The sequence below is a fragment of the Sinohyriopsis cumingii genome, chromosome 12, assembly GCF_028554795.1.
Source record: "Sinohyriopsis cumingii isolate HCF-2022 chromosome 12, ASM2855479v2, whole genome shotgun sequence".
Taxonomy (NCBI): Eukaryota; Metazoa; Mollusca; class Bivalvia; order Unionida; family Unionidae; genus Sinohyriopsis; species Sinohyriopsis cumingii.
The window spans coordinates 69,463,803-69,482,044 of record NC_142972.1 but is presented as its reverse complement, the minus strand read 5'-3'; the positions used below and the strand labels follow the sequence as shown (position 1 = coordinate 69,482,044).

Below are 18,242 nucleotides of genomic sequence, written 5' to 3'. Positions count from 1 at the left end.
TGTTACTAATTTTGAATTAAGGTCAGGAACTAGGTCAGCTTTATGTGTTTATAAAAATGAAGTCAAACTATTTTCTGGAAAAAGTCAGTTCCTAGTAAACAGAACTACATTATTTTGACATATAATGAAATTAAAAAATAAAAAGATTTTAAAACTTACAAACAATTAAATCAGAAAAAAATTAAATGAAATATACATAAAACACAAATTAAGTACATGTATTCCTTTATGGAGGTTATTAATGTATGATAATTAAACAGAAACAATGTAAATATTTCTTTCTTTTCAACTTACCAGTTTGGATGAAGATTTAGAAAGGTTGTTTTAAGATTAACCAGTTTCATTTGCAAGCTCTGTGGCAATCTGAAAACTGATAGCTGGCTTTAAATGTTAAGGGCCGAGGCAGGATTAAAGGAGATTCATTTTAATTCCAACAAAAGGTAGTTGGCATTGAACAATAAATCTCAGAGCTGAAATGGCATGTTGCAATACTATTTCTTTGCCAAATGTTCTCTGAATGATTGTGGGCATATTTCTTTAATCCACATTCTCAAAATGTCTGCTGTAGATGACAATATTATGCAACTCTTTAACTGACTTGACATCTGCACACACAGATATGATAATCCTTTTCCATGCATTTTTGTCTCTTCAACAGATATATACTTAATATTATTTTTTTAATAGAAAATAAAAGCTGAAACCCTCAGATCGTCCGTTGTTTTTTTCTCTCACTGAAATGCTCCGATTGAACAAAACACACAACAGTGTATATTGTAACGGATGAATACAGCTTCTCAAGCAAGACTAGATTGTACCTATGGTAGAGACCTATATGTAAACAAGTCATGTCATGGCCATCTTTACCTAAAGCAGCTATTGTCTAGACAACTGAAATTGATGGCAAAATCTTGGTGGCAGCAGTGGTGAAGACCACAAGACTGCCTTAATTCATGTGTTTCTGTGCCATAGAGACCCAAATCAAACCAAACAGACATCAAAATCGTATATACTTTAAGATTTTGTAAAGCAAATAACAGAAAAAAATATTCCACTCTGATCTCTTGGATTGTATTATGAACCTTTAATCCAGTTTTAGTTATGATAAGCAGTCTGATAATCATCTGTCTTTGCCAATTCTGCCTACAGCTCTCTTAAAGAAATCTGACGATTTGGTAGAAGATATTTTCTGCCAACTTTTAGCTTATCATGAAATAAAAAATTTATATTCTATTTTCATGATCTGTAGAAAACATGCACCAACACTTTTATACCAAACTTTAATTATTTTGTTTCCTACCGATTCTCTACATGTTCTGTTATTCCTGCAGTATAATTTTACAGCTTTTCCCATCAAACCTAAGATAAAATTCTGACCTTCACTTTCAGATGTAACTCAAGTGTCCAGAAGCACATTCTCAGCAAAACCTCACAACCTGTCTTCAGCAATGATGGGACTTTGATGATGCATCTCCTTTAGACAGAAATGCTAGTGAAGAGGACCATGTTTTAACAATACAATCTTGCATCACTCTTTTTTTTAAAAAAAGCAGCTGCTGATGAAACTTACATGCTGCTTAAGTAACTGTATTTACATGCCTTCAGCACTCAAGAGCACATCATCTCTCCCTCTCTATAAAAAATCTGATGATCTTATACATGATACTTTTGTCTGACAAATGATAACAAAATCGCTAGTTCATGATGTTCGATTGCATTCTCAGTATTTAAAACAGTGCATAGATACTTGTTTATCCCATGATCCCTGTTCCTTTTAATAAGCGTTTGGCCATAGCTCACATTAGTAAAATACTAACTATATCAGGCTTCTGTTGTTCTACGTCCCAATTTTCACATGACAAGCTGCATGTCAAGATATAGATGACTCTAGTTCTAAAATATCAAATTTTAATGATCAAAGAAATGCAATTATTTTCAAATATTTGATGATAAAGAAACTGAAAATGGTTACATTAATGAAATACTTTATTTATTTTTTAAAATACAACCCTGAAAATTAGATGTGTCACTCAAAAATAGTTTAAATGAAGTTCACATATCAATGGATTACAATGAAGTTATGTAAAATTTAAATTTGGAAGCATAACAGAAAAAATGTCCATCAATTGATAAGGGATATGACTCAGTGCCATACCTCCCTCCCTCCATAATTCTTCAGCACATGCAGGCTGGGGTCATAAATATAAAATCATGCCCACTTTATTTACACCATGTCCACTCAACAGTGATCACTGGATGCAACTCACTGAGAAAACATGACGTGCAGATCTGAGAGAACCCACATCAACTCCATGAGGATTGAGGATGAATGGGGAGATGGAGAAATACCATTCTCTCCACCCCCCCAAGGGACGCAAGATGAATTGAAAAATCACAAGACCTATACTGTACTTAAAAGAATGAACAAAAGATAAAACTGGATTTTTCCACAGTATTTAGTACCGCACTAAGAGTATCATCAACAGCCCTAAGGCTATTTATCTGCAGGCACGTTTTAAATGGTAAGTTTCAAATGGATTTTCACATCCTTCCAAGACTCATGAAACCTCCTTCAGGGGTCATTGAAACTCTGATAGAATAACAGAAGGTTAGAAATGTCTATTTCCATTTCCATGAAAAATAATAAAAGAATTCTATAACTAGATGTTGCACATCCAACTTTTACCTCCTGGCTTGTTCCAGCAATACTAGAATTATGGTCAATATGAGTGGCACTCTCTGTTGCAGATTTATCGCTGGCACTTGCTGTGGAGATGCGTTTCTTAGGCGGTCTGAAGGAAAAAAATGTTTGCCTTCTATTGGTTTGTTTAAAGAAAAATGTAAACATTAAAAAATTTAAAGACAATTTAACCAAAACAAGAAATCATGAAACTACAACATTTGGACCTCAGGATGTGCCATCCAAGGTTTTAAAATTCCCTATTTTAAAGCAGATTTTTTCCACAACAATTCATATTACCCAATGAACATGTTGAAACGTTTCAGTTAGAAGTGGTTTAACCACAACAATATCTCCACTATGTCAACGCATGGTAATAAATGAATAACCTTGATGGGTAGGTAAAAAGACAGCACTCTTCCAACCGGCATGGGTCATGAGACTAAGTATGATGACAAATTTACATACTGGAGAGGAACATTTAACACTGCTGCACTCTACTTCCTGAATAAGAACACTTACATTAGATGAAGACTTCTCAGAAAAAAAGCAAAGTGCCTGAAAATAAAAGACTAAGAGAAGGTCCTATGTCCCTAAATTTTGTAATGGTGATGAGATTAGCAGAATCACTAATGAGTGATATAGAACCATTCAACATTAATGGTTCATAATTCTCCATGATAAAATCAGACTGGGATTTGTTTGACACAACAAATGTATTGGTTTCAATACATGACTGTGACCTTCACCTCTTAGAAAAAAGAGCATTTGGAATAGGTCTGTCTTGATTCTTTTGCTTATTTTTCAAGATGTAGTAACAATCAGAAATAATGTGCCCTTTCTCCTTGCAATAAGTACATGAGGGAAGAGATAAAGATTTCTAATCGATCACATCAGAAACTTTATTCCTACAAAGTGTTCCAGACTGAGATTTGGAAGTGCCCATATTAGGTTGAATTAGGTTTGTTTTTTTTAACAAAAGACTGCTGGAAGATTTACTTACGAAAGAAACTTTATAGGCTAAGGAATACTCTTCAGCTGTACAAGCAACATTTACTTAAGTTTGGACCTTTTGCTCATCAAGGTAAGTCTTCATGTCACTATGGATGAAATTCTCGAACTCTTCAACTAATACGAGTTGTCTAAGATTTTAGTAATCTTGACCAACTTTCTTGGTTAAGCACCACTTATCGAATAATTGTTATTGCAAGTTCGACAGGAGTTTGTAGATTTTTTTTTTATAATGCCTAAACTTTTGTCGATAAGCCTCAGGTACCAACTCATAACCTTTCAAGATACAGTCCTTAAGCAGATCACAATCAACACCTTGCTGTACTCAGGGAAGAGTACATGTCAGAGCTTTGCTTTTTAAAAAGTGCAATTTGCTCTTTTGGCCATTTCGAATTTTCATCAATATTTTCAAAACTAAGAAAATATTTATCTACTTCTTTTTCCTTAAAAGATGGTACTTACATAATTTTTAGTAACCTCAAAACCTGAACTTGTGTGTAAAGTGGGGGAGTGCTTTCCACATGCCATCTCTAATTCTTTTAATTTAAATTGAAATTCACCTTTTACCTTTTCTCCTTACATTTCTCTTTCTTCTTTTTCACATTGCATTTGCATTAGCCTATAACTGCATCTGTCTCTCTTCCTTCTCTCAAGCTTTCTTAACTCTCTTTCATTCTTGTATTTTAATTTCAATTCCATAACAGATGGAGACTTACTAATCAAACCTAAAGCACTTTTACGCCAACAATTCTTTTCTACCATATACTGGACCATAATTTTTTTTTTATTGCTTCAAGCCTTTGACTCAGAAAGATCATATAGTCTGACAAGCTGGATCAATTCATCCTTTTGAAGAACTGTTCCTGCAAAGGATTTAAAATAAAGTTTTCTTTTTTTAGAGGACATTACAGAAGTTTGTTGGCTTCCCCAAAACTTTATGTGAAATTGTTGTTGTTCTAAGGTTTAACGCCATTTTTCAGCACAAGATAGGCTATACATGGCATCCAGTATAACTGGTGGAGGAAGAACCCTGGAAAACCCAGGGAAGAACCACCGACCCACGAGAACTTTATGTGCAATAATATCTTGGACTTGAAAAAATTCACACGGTGAATTAATTTTAATTTCGAAAAGATTTTATACTCCTCTACCTGACCTGGGTCACAATTATCATTTTCTAAAAAAATTAGTACCTAACGGAAAATTTCATTCTAGAAGGTTCCAAATGTTAACAAGATAAAATCTTGGTTATAATTAGAACATCTTTTTCTCAAATTATAATATAAAATATAGCAAACAACAGGTAGACCCAGCATTTCAAGGGGGGATTTCCAAAGTTCTGGGCTAAGACTGAGATAAACATGCTTTACAAAACCAAAATCAGGTAGAAAATGAATTTGATTTTGGTCAAGGTCCAGTCCAAAATACAACTATCTAAAGCATATAATGAAATGAAAAGAAAAACTTACAAACAATGCAAATCAAATATACATAACTTACTTTTTCCTTCTGGGTGACTTTCCTGCCTGGAAGGCATCTGTCAATGACTGAAGGAGTTTTGCAGAACTAATGAAATTTTCTGAACCTATTCTGTTGGGATGCTGCTTGGTAGGTGTGACTAGTACACTGGTTGTGCTGATCTCTGTAACAGTAAATTGAAATGAAAATTTTATATATATCATTTATGCTTGCTTACAGGTCAAATCAAACTGCAAACAAGGATCCTAATCTACATAAGGTACATGCAGATCAGGGTCTATGTTGTTTGTTGTAATGATTACTCCTAACAAACTGCACAGACCCAGACTTGCCAGCGCATTATATGATGGCAGACCTGGGTCTGCAGTTTGGCTTGACTTATAAGTGAGTATATATGGTAGTGTACATGCATATGTGATATACAGTATTTAACTCGTATTTTATACAATTTCTAAATTTAGTTAAGACAGTTAAGAAACTTGTATTATTCACTGTTAAGATGTTGGCAGATCTGCTCCATGCTGAGTAAATTAATTATGTTTCTTATTGTCAACTACAACATATGTATATACATGGAATGAACAAATTTTCATTGTCTGCTTGCTCAAATGCAAAGTTTAACAAAATCTCACAAAAATCTATACTTTTCCATTATACTATGCATAAATTTATGAGCAAGTAAACTAAAATATTACTTGCCAAACAGAATTCTGAACTTACTCAGGGCTGTCAGAAGGTGGATTTTTCGTCCCCTGATACATGCAGCTAGATAAGCAAAAACCAACCTACTGTGATTTTAAGTCAAAGAATATTCAAATGAAAGTTATTCTTCAGTTATTCAGACTCTATATGACAAAAAGATGTATCATAACACATGATCTTATCAGAGCATGGAAAATCTGACATATTCCCCTGATACTCATAAAATAAAATCCTGTGCTTTTTCTTTAATTATATATAACTCTTAGACCCGTAATAAGTTCTAATTTAATTTAGTCCAAGTAATTTGATCTTTCTGATCACATCTATGTTTTAGCCATTAAACCATAATACGAATATGTACCATATACCTACATGATATGTACTCATCTAATAAAGACCACTTTCTACTAGTGGTGCTCTAAGTTGTAAAGTTTAAATACCTTTATCTTCTGTGTTTTGAATGGCTGATAATGTCTGACTGGACTGTGCCATATTTGTATCTAAAGGTATTTGGATAGGACCAGCTGCTGTCTGACTTGAGAGAAGGCTCATTGCCTGAGAATGTTTGGAACCAGTTTCTTTCTGTTGCAATGGGCTATCGCTCTCTGGCAGCTGTGAACCAATTCTTTGGTGTTGCCTGCATACTGAAGTTTCTGATAAACCTTTTCCTTGATTAATATCCAATGAGTTAGGATTTGTAATAGAATCAGTGAATACTTTACTACTCTCTTTAGCATCATCTTTTATTTCTTGTAGTTCTACTGGAGATTTTATAACAGTCTTTGAGGACTTTTGAGGACTAGTCATATCATGGATGTCTGGGATATCACAGGTTACTTCCACATCTACTTCTTCATCTGCACTCTTTCCTGAATAATCACAATTTGCTAAATTTTCTTCTAAACGGTCATTACAACATGCACTGACATTATCCATTTTATCACAAGAATTGCTTTTATCATCTGACGCTTTGTCTCTCATTACTGTGGATGATGACTCTTTCTCCAAACCTAAATCAGCATTTTCTGAAAGCACTGAACTGACCACTGTACTGAAGCCAGCATCATATTTGTCTGAAGGATGCATTAATTTGCTAGTACATTTTGCAGTCCTTGCTCTGGTTCTGAAGCTAACAGAGTGCGATGCCATCTCTTCGCCTGTAGATGACACATTCTTCTGTGGCCTGCCTACTACTGCTTGGATTGACTCTCTATAACAATTTGAGACAGCAGAGTCAGGGACTAATCTTGACAAAGTAACTGGATTGGAACTATTAATTCTTTCATCAGCACAGCCCACTGATGTAGGAATCGACGATACATCCATTACAATGGTCGCATTTGCTTCTTTCCCTTTTAAAAATGAGCTGATTTCTTTGCATCGGGCAGCTTTTGCATGAGAGCTATCTGCAATTTGGCATCGTGTTCGTGCAGTCTGTGTCGTGCCTTTCCACAGCCTGGTGCTTATTACCTGTCTGTCTTTGAGATGTTCAACCACACTGTCAAACTGTCTCCACAGTGCATTCACAGGATTTGTGGTGCACTTATTTTCACCTGTTAAAAGAAAATGGATTTCAATGTTATACTTATTACATAAAGGATATTTTCATTTCCTATATAACTAGTGGATATCCTCCAATGTGCTGTACAAAGAAAGTGAAATTTTAATGAAAGGCAATGCCACAAGTTAAAATACATCACTTTTGTACGATAAGATGAAATATATCCAGTCTCTATCCATGTCTTTTATTATATACCAAACTTGCCCATGAAAAAAAGTTAAAAACTCTAAACCCACTTATTAGCACAGTCATTTTGTTAAGTTCACCTCAGTTTCACTTTTATAGGCTGATTAAAAAAATATCAGTGATATCAGAAAATGGTTTGTTTGGGAAAACTGAAATGGTTGCAATAAATTACATATCTAACATTATGTAAAACTTGTTACCCTATCCAACCACAATGCAAATCCAATTAAGCAATACAGCATAAATTCTATAGGTTTTAGCATTGTTATCAATTAAGTAATAATGGGTCATATCTTTAAAAAGCAGCAAATTGCAGGAAGTCAAATTCTTTCAACAAATATAAATTTCCTGCTTTAAAGGGTATGTAGTTTCCATTTAATCCTGAGGCCCATATAGAAAAATATGTCACATGTGGGAAAATAGGAAAGAAAAATAAACAAATAATTTTCTATATTTCACAGTAAATAACAGTCACTTTTCCTTGATGATACATATTGCAAGAACTCTTCAAAGTTAATCAAAATAATTTGAAAAAGAAATTCTGCTGACCCTACACAACGATGTTACTGTCATCTCATCTCTTGTGCACCATTATCATCTGAAGACACTGCTAATTAGCTTCATTGTGTAAATACGCCAATTAGTCCTCAACAATTTTAAAAAATAAAGCCATCTTAGCCACTACACAAGCAGAGTTATAAAATATATTTTTATCCTTTTGATTTTAAAATGTTCTTCATGCCTTTGACATTAGACCTGAAACAAGACAGTCTCATATCAGTATAAACATCTATATTCTAACCGGTTCAAATATTTCTCTTTTGTTCTCACTAAAATTAAAATCTCTCAGTGATCTATTGATACAATATGCCTTGGACCTTCAGTCTTCATCAGTGTTCAAGAAGGAAAAATTACAGGTCCAGTTGATAAAAGCAGAAGTTCATACTGTAACTAGTAAATAAATATCATTAAATTCAATGTAAATCAGCACCAATTTCATAGATTAAACTATACTGACTATAATAATTACTGTATCTTGTCTGCTTTCATTTTAAATTTTGCTTACTTTAACTTCAAAATGAACATGCTTTATTTCTGTTCATCTGATCACCTGTGTTACCATCAAGGGAAAATGTAACTGACATGATTTACAGGTTTTGAAAACTGAGGCCCCTAAGTTATGATAGAAAGCCACAGAATACTGGGGACCCAAGACATTTTAAAACTGTGATGTGTTGCAAGTGCATAGACAATCCTGAAAGATCTTTCTTAGGACAAATCAACATTTAAAACATGTGAATACTGGATGATATGCAGGACTGCCAAATCTTAACAATTCAAACATGAATGCTGGATGAGGCCAAAAAATATGTTTCCAGTCAGCTGACCAACCCTGTCTCATTGCCGACCCTAGCACTTTTATCCCCCATGGATAAAAACAAAATAAATGACATTAAATATCCATAATGTTTTTTTAAAAAATGACCTGCCTACTCTGATTTTAAAATCTGGGCAATAGGAAACACAAAATGTTTTGGCCTGATCAGTATGACTGTCAAATCTTAATATTCAAAACATGAATACTATATGACCAGCAAGAATGAAGAATGCCAAATCTTAATATTTACAACATGAATACTAGATGATTAGCAAGAATGAAGAATGTCAAGTCTTAATATTCAAAACATGAATACTAGATGATTAGCAAGAATGAAGAATGCCAAATCTTAATATTCAAAACATGAATACTAAATGATTAACAAGAATGAAGAATGCCAAATCTTAATAATTAAAACATGAATACTAAATTATTAACAAGAATGAAGAATGCCAAATCTTAATATTGAAAGCATGAATACTAGATGATTAGCAATAATGAAGACTGCCAAATCTTAATATTCAAAACATGAATACTAGATGATTAACAAGAATGAAGACTGCCAAATCTTAATATTTACAACATGAATACTATATGACCAGCAGGAATGAAGAATACCTAATCTAAATATTTAAAAAGTGAATATTAGCTTATCAGCAAAACTTCCAAATATAAATATTTAAAACGTGACTATTGGATAATCAGTATGACTACTAAATCAAAGATAACCTGGCTACTGATTCACAGACAGTGGGGGCAAAATTCGCAGGAATAATTTACTCTGATTTGGCCATTTGTTGATTAAGGTAAGAATGGGAACACATTTGAGTTTTTCTAGTGCATTCAGCTGATTGCTCCAAGACAATTATTATAATCTGCAAAAATGAGGGTCTTTAATTACCCGTGAGTTCAGTCCAAAAGATGTATATACTGGTGTTCATGGTAAATCTTACAAGTAAATTTCTTTATACAATCCAAATCTAACATACAATGTGGTCACAGTGGAACTATAATGGCACACAATTATCACTGTATTGACTATCATGGAAGAAATAAATATTTTCCATGGTTAATTCTTGTATTATGAAATCATAAATTTTACCATTCTGAACAATGAAAGGATTAAGTTAAAACATTATTTTAGTGTTGCATATAACACATTAGGTCCATATACATACAGCACCTAGGGTCCATATGCATATAGCACCTAGGACCTACATGCAAATACCATGCAAGGTCCATATGCATATAGCACCCAGGGCCTATATGCATATACCATGCAAGGTTCCTATGCATACAGCACCTAGGGTTCATATGCATATACTATCCAAGGTCCAAATGCATATAGATTAGAGTTTGTGTTCATATACTGTATAACATCCATATGCACATTCCACACTTGGACCATTTTTGAACCCTAATAACTTTGTAAAGGTACTTCTCTCTCCATCAAGAACAGTGCAATGTTGGTGAAAACGGAGAAGTGTAACAAATTCAAAATTTACAATGTTCATAATAGTCCCTTTAAACTTCTGTTTTTGCATACTTTCATGTGAGATAAAGAAAACCCTGATAAAATAATATTCAAAGACAAAAATATTACAACTTTCCTATTTTGCTTAACGACAGGCTTTGTCCAACAGTTGCAGCAAAGTCGAAAACAAGTTACAATTCAAAATCAACAAATCTTTCCATCTTACATTCATATATCTAGTGCTAAACATATCTGAAGAAATGATTCATTTTACAAGTAATGGACCTTGATAATAAATCTAGTCTTAATTTGCTTCCACTTGGGCTACATAAAATTACCTTTTACTTGTTTTTCACTGGCTATATCTGAATTTTTTTACATGAATTGCTAAGATAGCTATGGTAGGGTTCTCAACAGATGTGTACCCTTGTGTTGTGACATGACCTAAAATGATACAGAAAATTTCAAACTTACTACACAACTTAAGTGCTGCATATTCTTGAAGCATATTAATAAGAGTTTTCCCAGCTATTGTTGTTGGATATTCTTGTCCTGCCTTCAGGAGAGAAATATATTCCAGCAAGTGTGGTGATTCTTTCAGAAAGGACTGGTATGTTTTCAAGCATTTTTGTTCTTTCAAATAGCCTGAAATTAAAATTGGAAACTCATTATGTACAGTAAATCTCATGAAGGAGTTATCTGCCACAGCAGCATTTTCCTTATGATCTGGTATATGCTATATACAACATGCTTGCAAGGAAAATGCCTTCAAATATGAACCTAATGAAGATAAAACGACCACCTAAAAATGTTTTTCTGGTCAACCAGCTATCCCTGTTTCTCATTGCCAACCCTAGCATTTTTTCCCCCCATGGTTAAAAAAAAAAATGACATTAAGTATATTTGTTTAAAAAACAAAAACAAGACCTGCCTTCCATAATTTTAATACCAGTGCAACCAGAAACACATTATTTTTCTGTCTGGCCTAATGTTTAGGTAAACTTAAGCTGAGCCAGAGGTCTCGCTAGGATTTTAAAACAGAGTCCAGGACTCCCATTTTGGTAAATATAGGAGTCCCACCATCAAAAGTTGCAGTCCCTTCTTTCCTACAGAATCAACACAGACGTGAGTGCATCTATTTTTAGATGGAGAGGTTTTCGTAATGTAATCACTCACTATAATATAGCTTCATTAAAACAGTCCACTGACAGGATCGCAAATTTATGATTTATTTGTATACGTATTTGTAGCAATTTTAGGCAAAAAAATCATATCTGATTTGCTGTTCTTTTTCCGTATTTTTGCAAACATGTGTCAAATAAGAAAACAGCTTAGACCTTAAGCGCATCTCGTGAATTCCACAACACAGCACTGTCCCATGCATTTCTGACATACATAATTTGCATTTTAAAGTTAAAACTTTAATAAAATAATACCTAGCTTTTGGTTTCAATGATTTGTATAGTTTTTCTGAATATATGTGCCCGATGATTTAAGAAAACAGACAATCTAATAAACTGGTACATCCCAGACTAAGCAAAGTCCGCCATTATTTCCCGTTAGGCCTACGGGTTTACTTACAGTTTCAAACTAATTTTATGACAAAACAGTGTATAAGAGACAGTTAATATATATCCAGATCACCGATTCTAGTCTTAAAACACAAGTTTATTTGTTTTAACATCAAAGGATAGCATGCAGGAAATTGATAGTTGCTACCTTACTCAGAAAAGGGTTAATGGTCAATCAGCTATCAAAACATAATGCTTGAGAATGGGCAAGAGTTTGTTTGTCAACATAATTGATATAAAAACTAGGTCTAGTTACTGATGCCTTGATGAAAACATTTCGCTACAACACTAGAACTAACCGGGCTAAGGCAAGGGGCATTTAAAAATAATGTGGTATGATCAGTCAATGTACCTCAGGGTGATGTTGTTATTGCTTTCCTAACAAAAGAAGGCGAAGTTTACATTTTAGGTGACTTGTCACCCACTTATGAATGGCATTTTGTCTAAGTCTCATCATGTCTTGATTCTAAGGTCACATGCACTGCTTATTCTGCTACATTCAGAAATGAACACAATAATGAAAGTCCAGTTTCAGCCACCTGCTTTGTGGGAAAATGTGTTGATCAATTAGCTGTGCTGATATTTACAATGACAGAATTCAGTGACTGAAAGACCCCTTAATGTACATACATGTTGCCATTATAAGAATACATAAAAAAGAACATGATGCAATAGCTGGGCGGCAAGATCAGACGCTCTGACTGGCAGCCCAATGCAAAAATGTACTGATATTTACAGTGATTTAATTCAGAGTCAGAAAGACCCAGAGATGTACATGTGGTCATTTATAAAAGTACATCAAATAAACAACTTTAGCTTTCGTTACTGTGTTAATTTCCGAATGTATCAGAATAAGTAGTGCACGAGAATCAAGACATGTTGAGACTTAGACAAAATACCGTTCTTAAATTTGAATAAGTATTCTGGGGTTAAACTGCAAACTTACGAAGATTGTAATGAGATTCAGAAGAGTGTTAAAGCTGCTAGAATTGATAGTTCAGATAGAACAGTAGCTAAGTGTAAGAAAGCGTGTGATGCCTAGCTTAGTGTTTGGAATAAGTCCTGACTTGGATTGACAAAATTCAATATCACTCTGATGGACAAACAAGATCTATTTAAGAGGTACATTGACTGACCATACTTATTTTTTAATGCAGCTCACCTTAGCCCGGTTAGTTCTAGTGTTGTAGCAAAATGTATTCATCAATACATCAGTAGCTAGGCCTAGTTTTGATATCAATTACGTTGACAAACAAATTCTTGCCCATTCACAAGCATATGTTTTGATAGCTGACTGACCATTAACCCTTTTCCGAGTAAGGTAGCAACTATCAATTTCCTGAATGATACCCTTTAATGATAAAACATACAAACTTGTGTTTTAAGATCAGAATCAGTGATTATTAACTGCTTCATGTACACTATTTTGTCATAAAATTAGTCTGAAACTCTAAGTGAACCAGTAGGCCTAACAGGAAATAATGGCAGACTTCGCTAAGTCTGGGATGTACCAGTTTATTAGATTGTCTGTTTTCGTAAACCATCGGGCAAATATTTTCAGAAAAAAAAATATACAGATCATTTAAATCAAAGCCTAGATATTATTTTATTAAAGATTTAACTTTAAAATGCAAATTATGTAGGTCAGAAACATATGGGACAATGCTATGTTGTGGAATTCACAAGATGCACTTTAAGGTCTAATCTGTTTTCCGACCTGACACGTATTTGTGAAAATACAGGAAAAAAACAGCAAATAAGACACTATTTAACAATTGCCGAAAATTACTACAAGGACGTAGACAAATAAATAAACCATAAATTTGCAATCTGTCAATGGACTGCTGTAATGAAGCTATATTAAAGTAAGTGATTACATTACAAAAACCTCTCCATCTAAAAACAGATGCACTCACGTCTGTGTTGATTCTGTAGGAAAGAAAGGACTGCAACTTTTGATGGTGGGACTCCTACTTTTACCAAAATGGGAGTCCCAGACTCCTAGTTTTAAAATCCTAGCGAGACCTCTGAATACAAATATTACAACTATACAATGCAAATATTTGATGCTGACAACAGTTTTTACGTATATGAACTGTTCTAGAACTCAGAAAAGAAGATAGCAGTCTGTCTTCTTGTTTATATCAGTCTGATTATAAGGAGTTTCCGTTTGCTTTGATACGCCAATACGTTGTAAGGGACCCCACCTTCTGGCGACAATCAGGTTATACATTATAAACTGATGAATTAAATCACAAAATTCTATGCATTTTTATTTTAAAAAATCCTTGATGCTTTTCTTTTTCAAAATCGGTAGGGACAGCAAACAAACGAGGGTGTGCTAATACCATACCTATGGGTGTTACGAAACACCCAAATCCACTCAAATCCACATCCTAGTGCAATCTTTCGACTTTAACCTCCACTCAATTAAAAAATAAATGACAAATCGCTCCATCGCATCACTTCATTGCTCCATCGCCCGGCCAAATACTACAAGATGTAGCGATTGTCCCTAAAAGGATTCCATATAAATGACCTATAAAATATATAATAATGACCAAAAACAAATGTTGCAAATATTTTGTTGTCATACAGAAAATGTTATATTGATTCAATATTATGATGGTGAAAAAGAATAATCTGTAAGTACATTTCTTTGGTCATTTATAATATTTTTTAGTCCGTTCTGATGCTGGCCGATTCCGCTGGCCTGGCATTTTCCCAACATTTTCGGAAGCCTTGGGACACTTAAAATCCATGTTGCTGGCACTGATATATCTGGATTTTGTTGTTTTTGGTGGTTTTGCCAGCATGAATTTGTGTATATGCCTGTCTTTCTCCATTTGTGGCATACCATGCCATATTAGTTGTGGAATAACATGCTTTTCCATTGAAGGTGCTAGACGCCAGTCTCCTTTGCTATAAACAGCACATCTGAGAAACAGAATTTGGTTTTTCATAATAGTTCCGATCTCTTCATTAAGTTCTGGGAATTTGTTTCTGTCCCAATTAACTGCTGCCTTTACCTTATGGTTCATGGACTCGCTGTTATTATTAGTCCATGGTGCAGTGATTACTCCTTCGCGTAATGGGCGGAAAACATAAGTGTTTATTTTGCCCAACAGGAATCTTTGCCAATATGATTTAAAAACTGGAAATTGTTTTAAATAGGGTTCCAAATTCTGACATCTTGATTCAAACTCCGTATCATCTGAGGCAAAAATTACTCCATCATTTTTTCCAAAACTGATTTGGAGTATTCTTTTACGGGCCAGTACACATGCCCCATTTTCTTGAAGATGTCGTTGGACATTGTCATAAATGTGTTTGGTACATAACAAAAAATTTGCATGCAGGAATTTGGCTTTCAGGGCGTTTGTCATGTTCTTTTCTTCATCACTTCCAATGGTTAATCGCGCTTTGTGTCCAAATCGATCGCTTACGTATGAGAAAAATTTCCCATAAGTTTCCTCTTCGGCATCAAAATGTATCATGCACGGCCCAAACATTACCAGAAAATCGTTTGTTCTATTGCTTATCACAAATCGGTTTCTGTAGGAAAAGACTGTGACATAGAAATTTCCCGAGTTGAAAGTTCTATCAACACCTAGAACACTCCCGTCATCACCTTCACAGTTTCTGATCATATCATCCATCTGTTGGTTGCTATAAACAATGACACATGGTTTTTTGTGTTTAGTCAAAATTATTTCTTGGATGACTGGATTAGTGTGAAGCTCACTTAAAACACTAACCACATCATCAGCTATATTTATTCTGGAGTTGACATTTTCTTCACGTTTTCGTTTGCGGTCTCTGAATTTCGTGTCGTTTATTTGTTTCATCGATTTCGGAGCAGTGAAACTTGTCTTCCATAAGTTTTGTGAGAATGCTGCTGACGTTCTCATGCTTTGCCATTTCAGCTGCTCTCTGAATAATTTTTGGGTCTGTCCTTACATATGGCTCCAATTTCTTAGAATTTCCGTGCTTTTTAAAGATGGTTGGCATTTTGCCGCAGTATTCCACAATGGCCAGCATTTTTTTCTCTACAGGAAAAGAATCGGGCAGTCCAGCAATTGTTGTTACGCGTTTTTTGAATGATTTGTCTTGCATCAATTTAGTATAATATTTATGCAGTGTTAAAACACTCGATGGCTGAGGAAATATTGGTTCATATGTGATCTCTCCATTGACCATTTTCTTGACACAGTACTGTTCCTTTTTCATATACACTGTACGTACTTTGTCAACAGAATCGGTGACAACAAAAGTCTGATTAACGGTTGTAGCACTTCTCCAATCCCAAACACCGCAGTCATCGGGGAAGTTTTTGGCACCATTGTCGTCATCAGATGCTTCAATGACAGTGTATACGTCGCTTTTTATTCCTTGTGGGATGCTTTTTTCTCCTGTTTCAGTAGACATGATAACTTTCAGTAATTCATCGTTGGTCATGAACTTTCCAGGGCTGCTAGCTGGCATCATTGCTTGAAATGGAGCTGACTTACGGTGAATATTGACCTCTGACACGTCAGATACAGTACAAGGATATAGTGATTCCCTAGATTCGTCGGCGGTTTCCTCTTCCATACTGAAACTGTCTTCTTCATATTCATCGGTTTGTAAAATGTTAGTTAAATCTGATTTTGTATAGAAATAGAACAGTGAAGAATTAAAGCATATAATTAAAACTATACAACAGTATATAATATGTGTATGTATCTTATTAAGTACGTCTTCATGCCTGCCTATACGAACGTCTTCCATACTGGCAAATAAGTCAAATCAATCTTAAACAACCACCGAATTTGACAAATATGATACCAATTTATTGGTTTCTCGTCAGTCTAAATAGACCTAACCCAATAGAACTGTGTAAAACTGCACAATAAAAAAATAATTCGATTTGTGGAAAAAGATTTGTTTTAAATTCTTTTTTTTTAAATGGGGGGAGGGGAGGTACCGTTGCAATTTAGAGATGAGACGACAGACAAAATGCGATTTGGTGTGGATTTGGGTGTTTCGTAACACCGCATACGTATTATAGGATTTATAGTCGCTGGTTATCAATCTTGTTAATTGGTGCTGAACACCATTTTATGTATTCCACTATTGTTGTAAGAGTTCCAAATAAATGCTCTATATTCGAGTATGGAATGCACATGGGAAAGATATGCGGAACGGCCTTTTACCAGACAACAGCAGAGGTTTCTGCGCAGAAATGCCACTGTTGAATTAGCATCTTTCGTTATTTATTTTTCATCCAAATTAACACTACTGCGAATCACATATTATTCATACAAACCTAAAACTAATCTGGCTATCTCTGACGGAAGAAAATACTGAATTTCCATTTTGCATTAATTAATTTAAGATGGCATTATAAAAACTAGTAGTTCCTTAACAGAACTTTCGTACAACTCTTTCAATATTATGGCGGGCATTATAGCTTTACGGTAAATGTCGTAAATATTAGACAACATGCTGAATAATTAACTTTAAAAGTATCTCAATAATATTAATTGATTCAAACAATAAATAACTATTTATAATAGTTTTGCATCACGTATTTTAAATAGGAATATCTTGCTGTCGTAATTTCTAAGCACCCATGATGGCAACGGGTCAAAGGTTGTACTTGTTGACATATTAGGCTACTTATTAAGTTTTCAGATTAGTGATGTAAAATTCAGACGGAGCAGTGCCTCAAACGGAAGACATGACTCGGTCATTTCGTACGATTGGAAAACACGGTTATGCTGTTGAATATTCTCCATATTTTCATCAGCGATTAGCATGCACAACATCACAATACTATGGATTAGCCGGTGGGTTAAAGAACACGTAGATTACTATGTGATGTTATATATATATATATATATATATATATATATATATATATATATATATATATATATATATATAAGTTAAAGTTAAAGAAATGAAATATATACGTCTTAATCTTATTGTTTAAAAAGGTCTTAAGCAAAGTTTAGCAAATAGTGTAAAGTGGGTTTGCTAAACTTTGATATAAAGGGGTCTTGCTGCGGTAGAAGGAGCAACTGCAGGACAAATGGCCTTAGAAAATTGAGGGTAAATGTCTGGTTAATGTTTGTTCAGGATGTTAGGACACGCTCTACTGATAACTCCGCCTTGTGACAAAATCTGAAACGGTCGGTACAATTTTTGTCTAGATT

At 34.3% G+C, this 18,242-nt stretch overlaps 2 protein-coding genes across 3 annotated transcripts in view; one reads left to right on the top strand and one right to left on the bottom strand.

Annotated features, from left to right (window-relative positions):
- Positions 1-1,968: 1,968 nt before the first annotated feature.
- Positions 1,969-17,482, bottom strand: LOC149786673 (uncharacterized). Its single transcript, XM_089978245.1, has 5 exons — positions 17,351-17,482; positions 10,946-11,116; positions 6,313-7,425; positions 5,192-5,333; positions 1,969-2,792 (listed from the first exon to the last, which is right to left on the bottom strand). Exons 1-5 carry the CDS (start codon positions 17,397-17,399, stop codon positions 2,573-2,575), a joined length of 1,695 nt encoding a protein of 564 aa, XP_089834371.1. The 5' UTR covers positions 17,400-17,482; the 3' UTR covers positions 1,969-2,572.
- A 188-nt stretch (positions 17,483-17,670) lies between these two features.
- LOC149786672 (peroxisomal targeting signal 2 receptor-like) overlaps positions 17,671-18,242 on the top strand; it is a 33,700-nt gene continuing 33,128 nt past the window's right edge. Inside the window, exon 1 of one of the 2 annotated variants that reach the window (XM_089977207.1) lies at positions 17,671-17,873. In XM_089977207.1, the coding sequence (XP_089833333.1) occupies positions 17,765-17,873 (109 nt within the window). In that variant the 5' untranslated portion in view covers positions 17,671-17,764. The remainder of the gene's footprint in view (positions 17,874-18,242) is intronic. The other variant, XM_089977208.1, reaches the window with a different exon arrangement.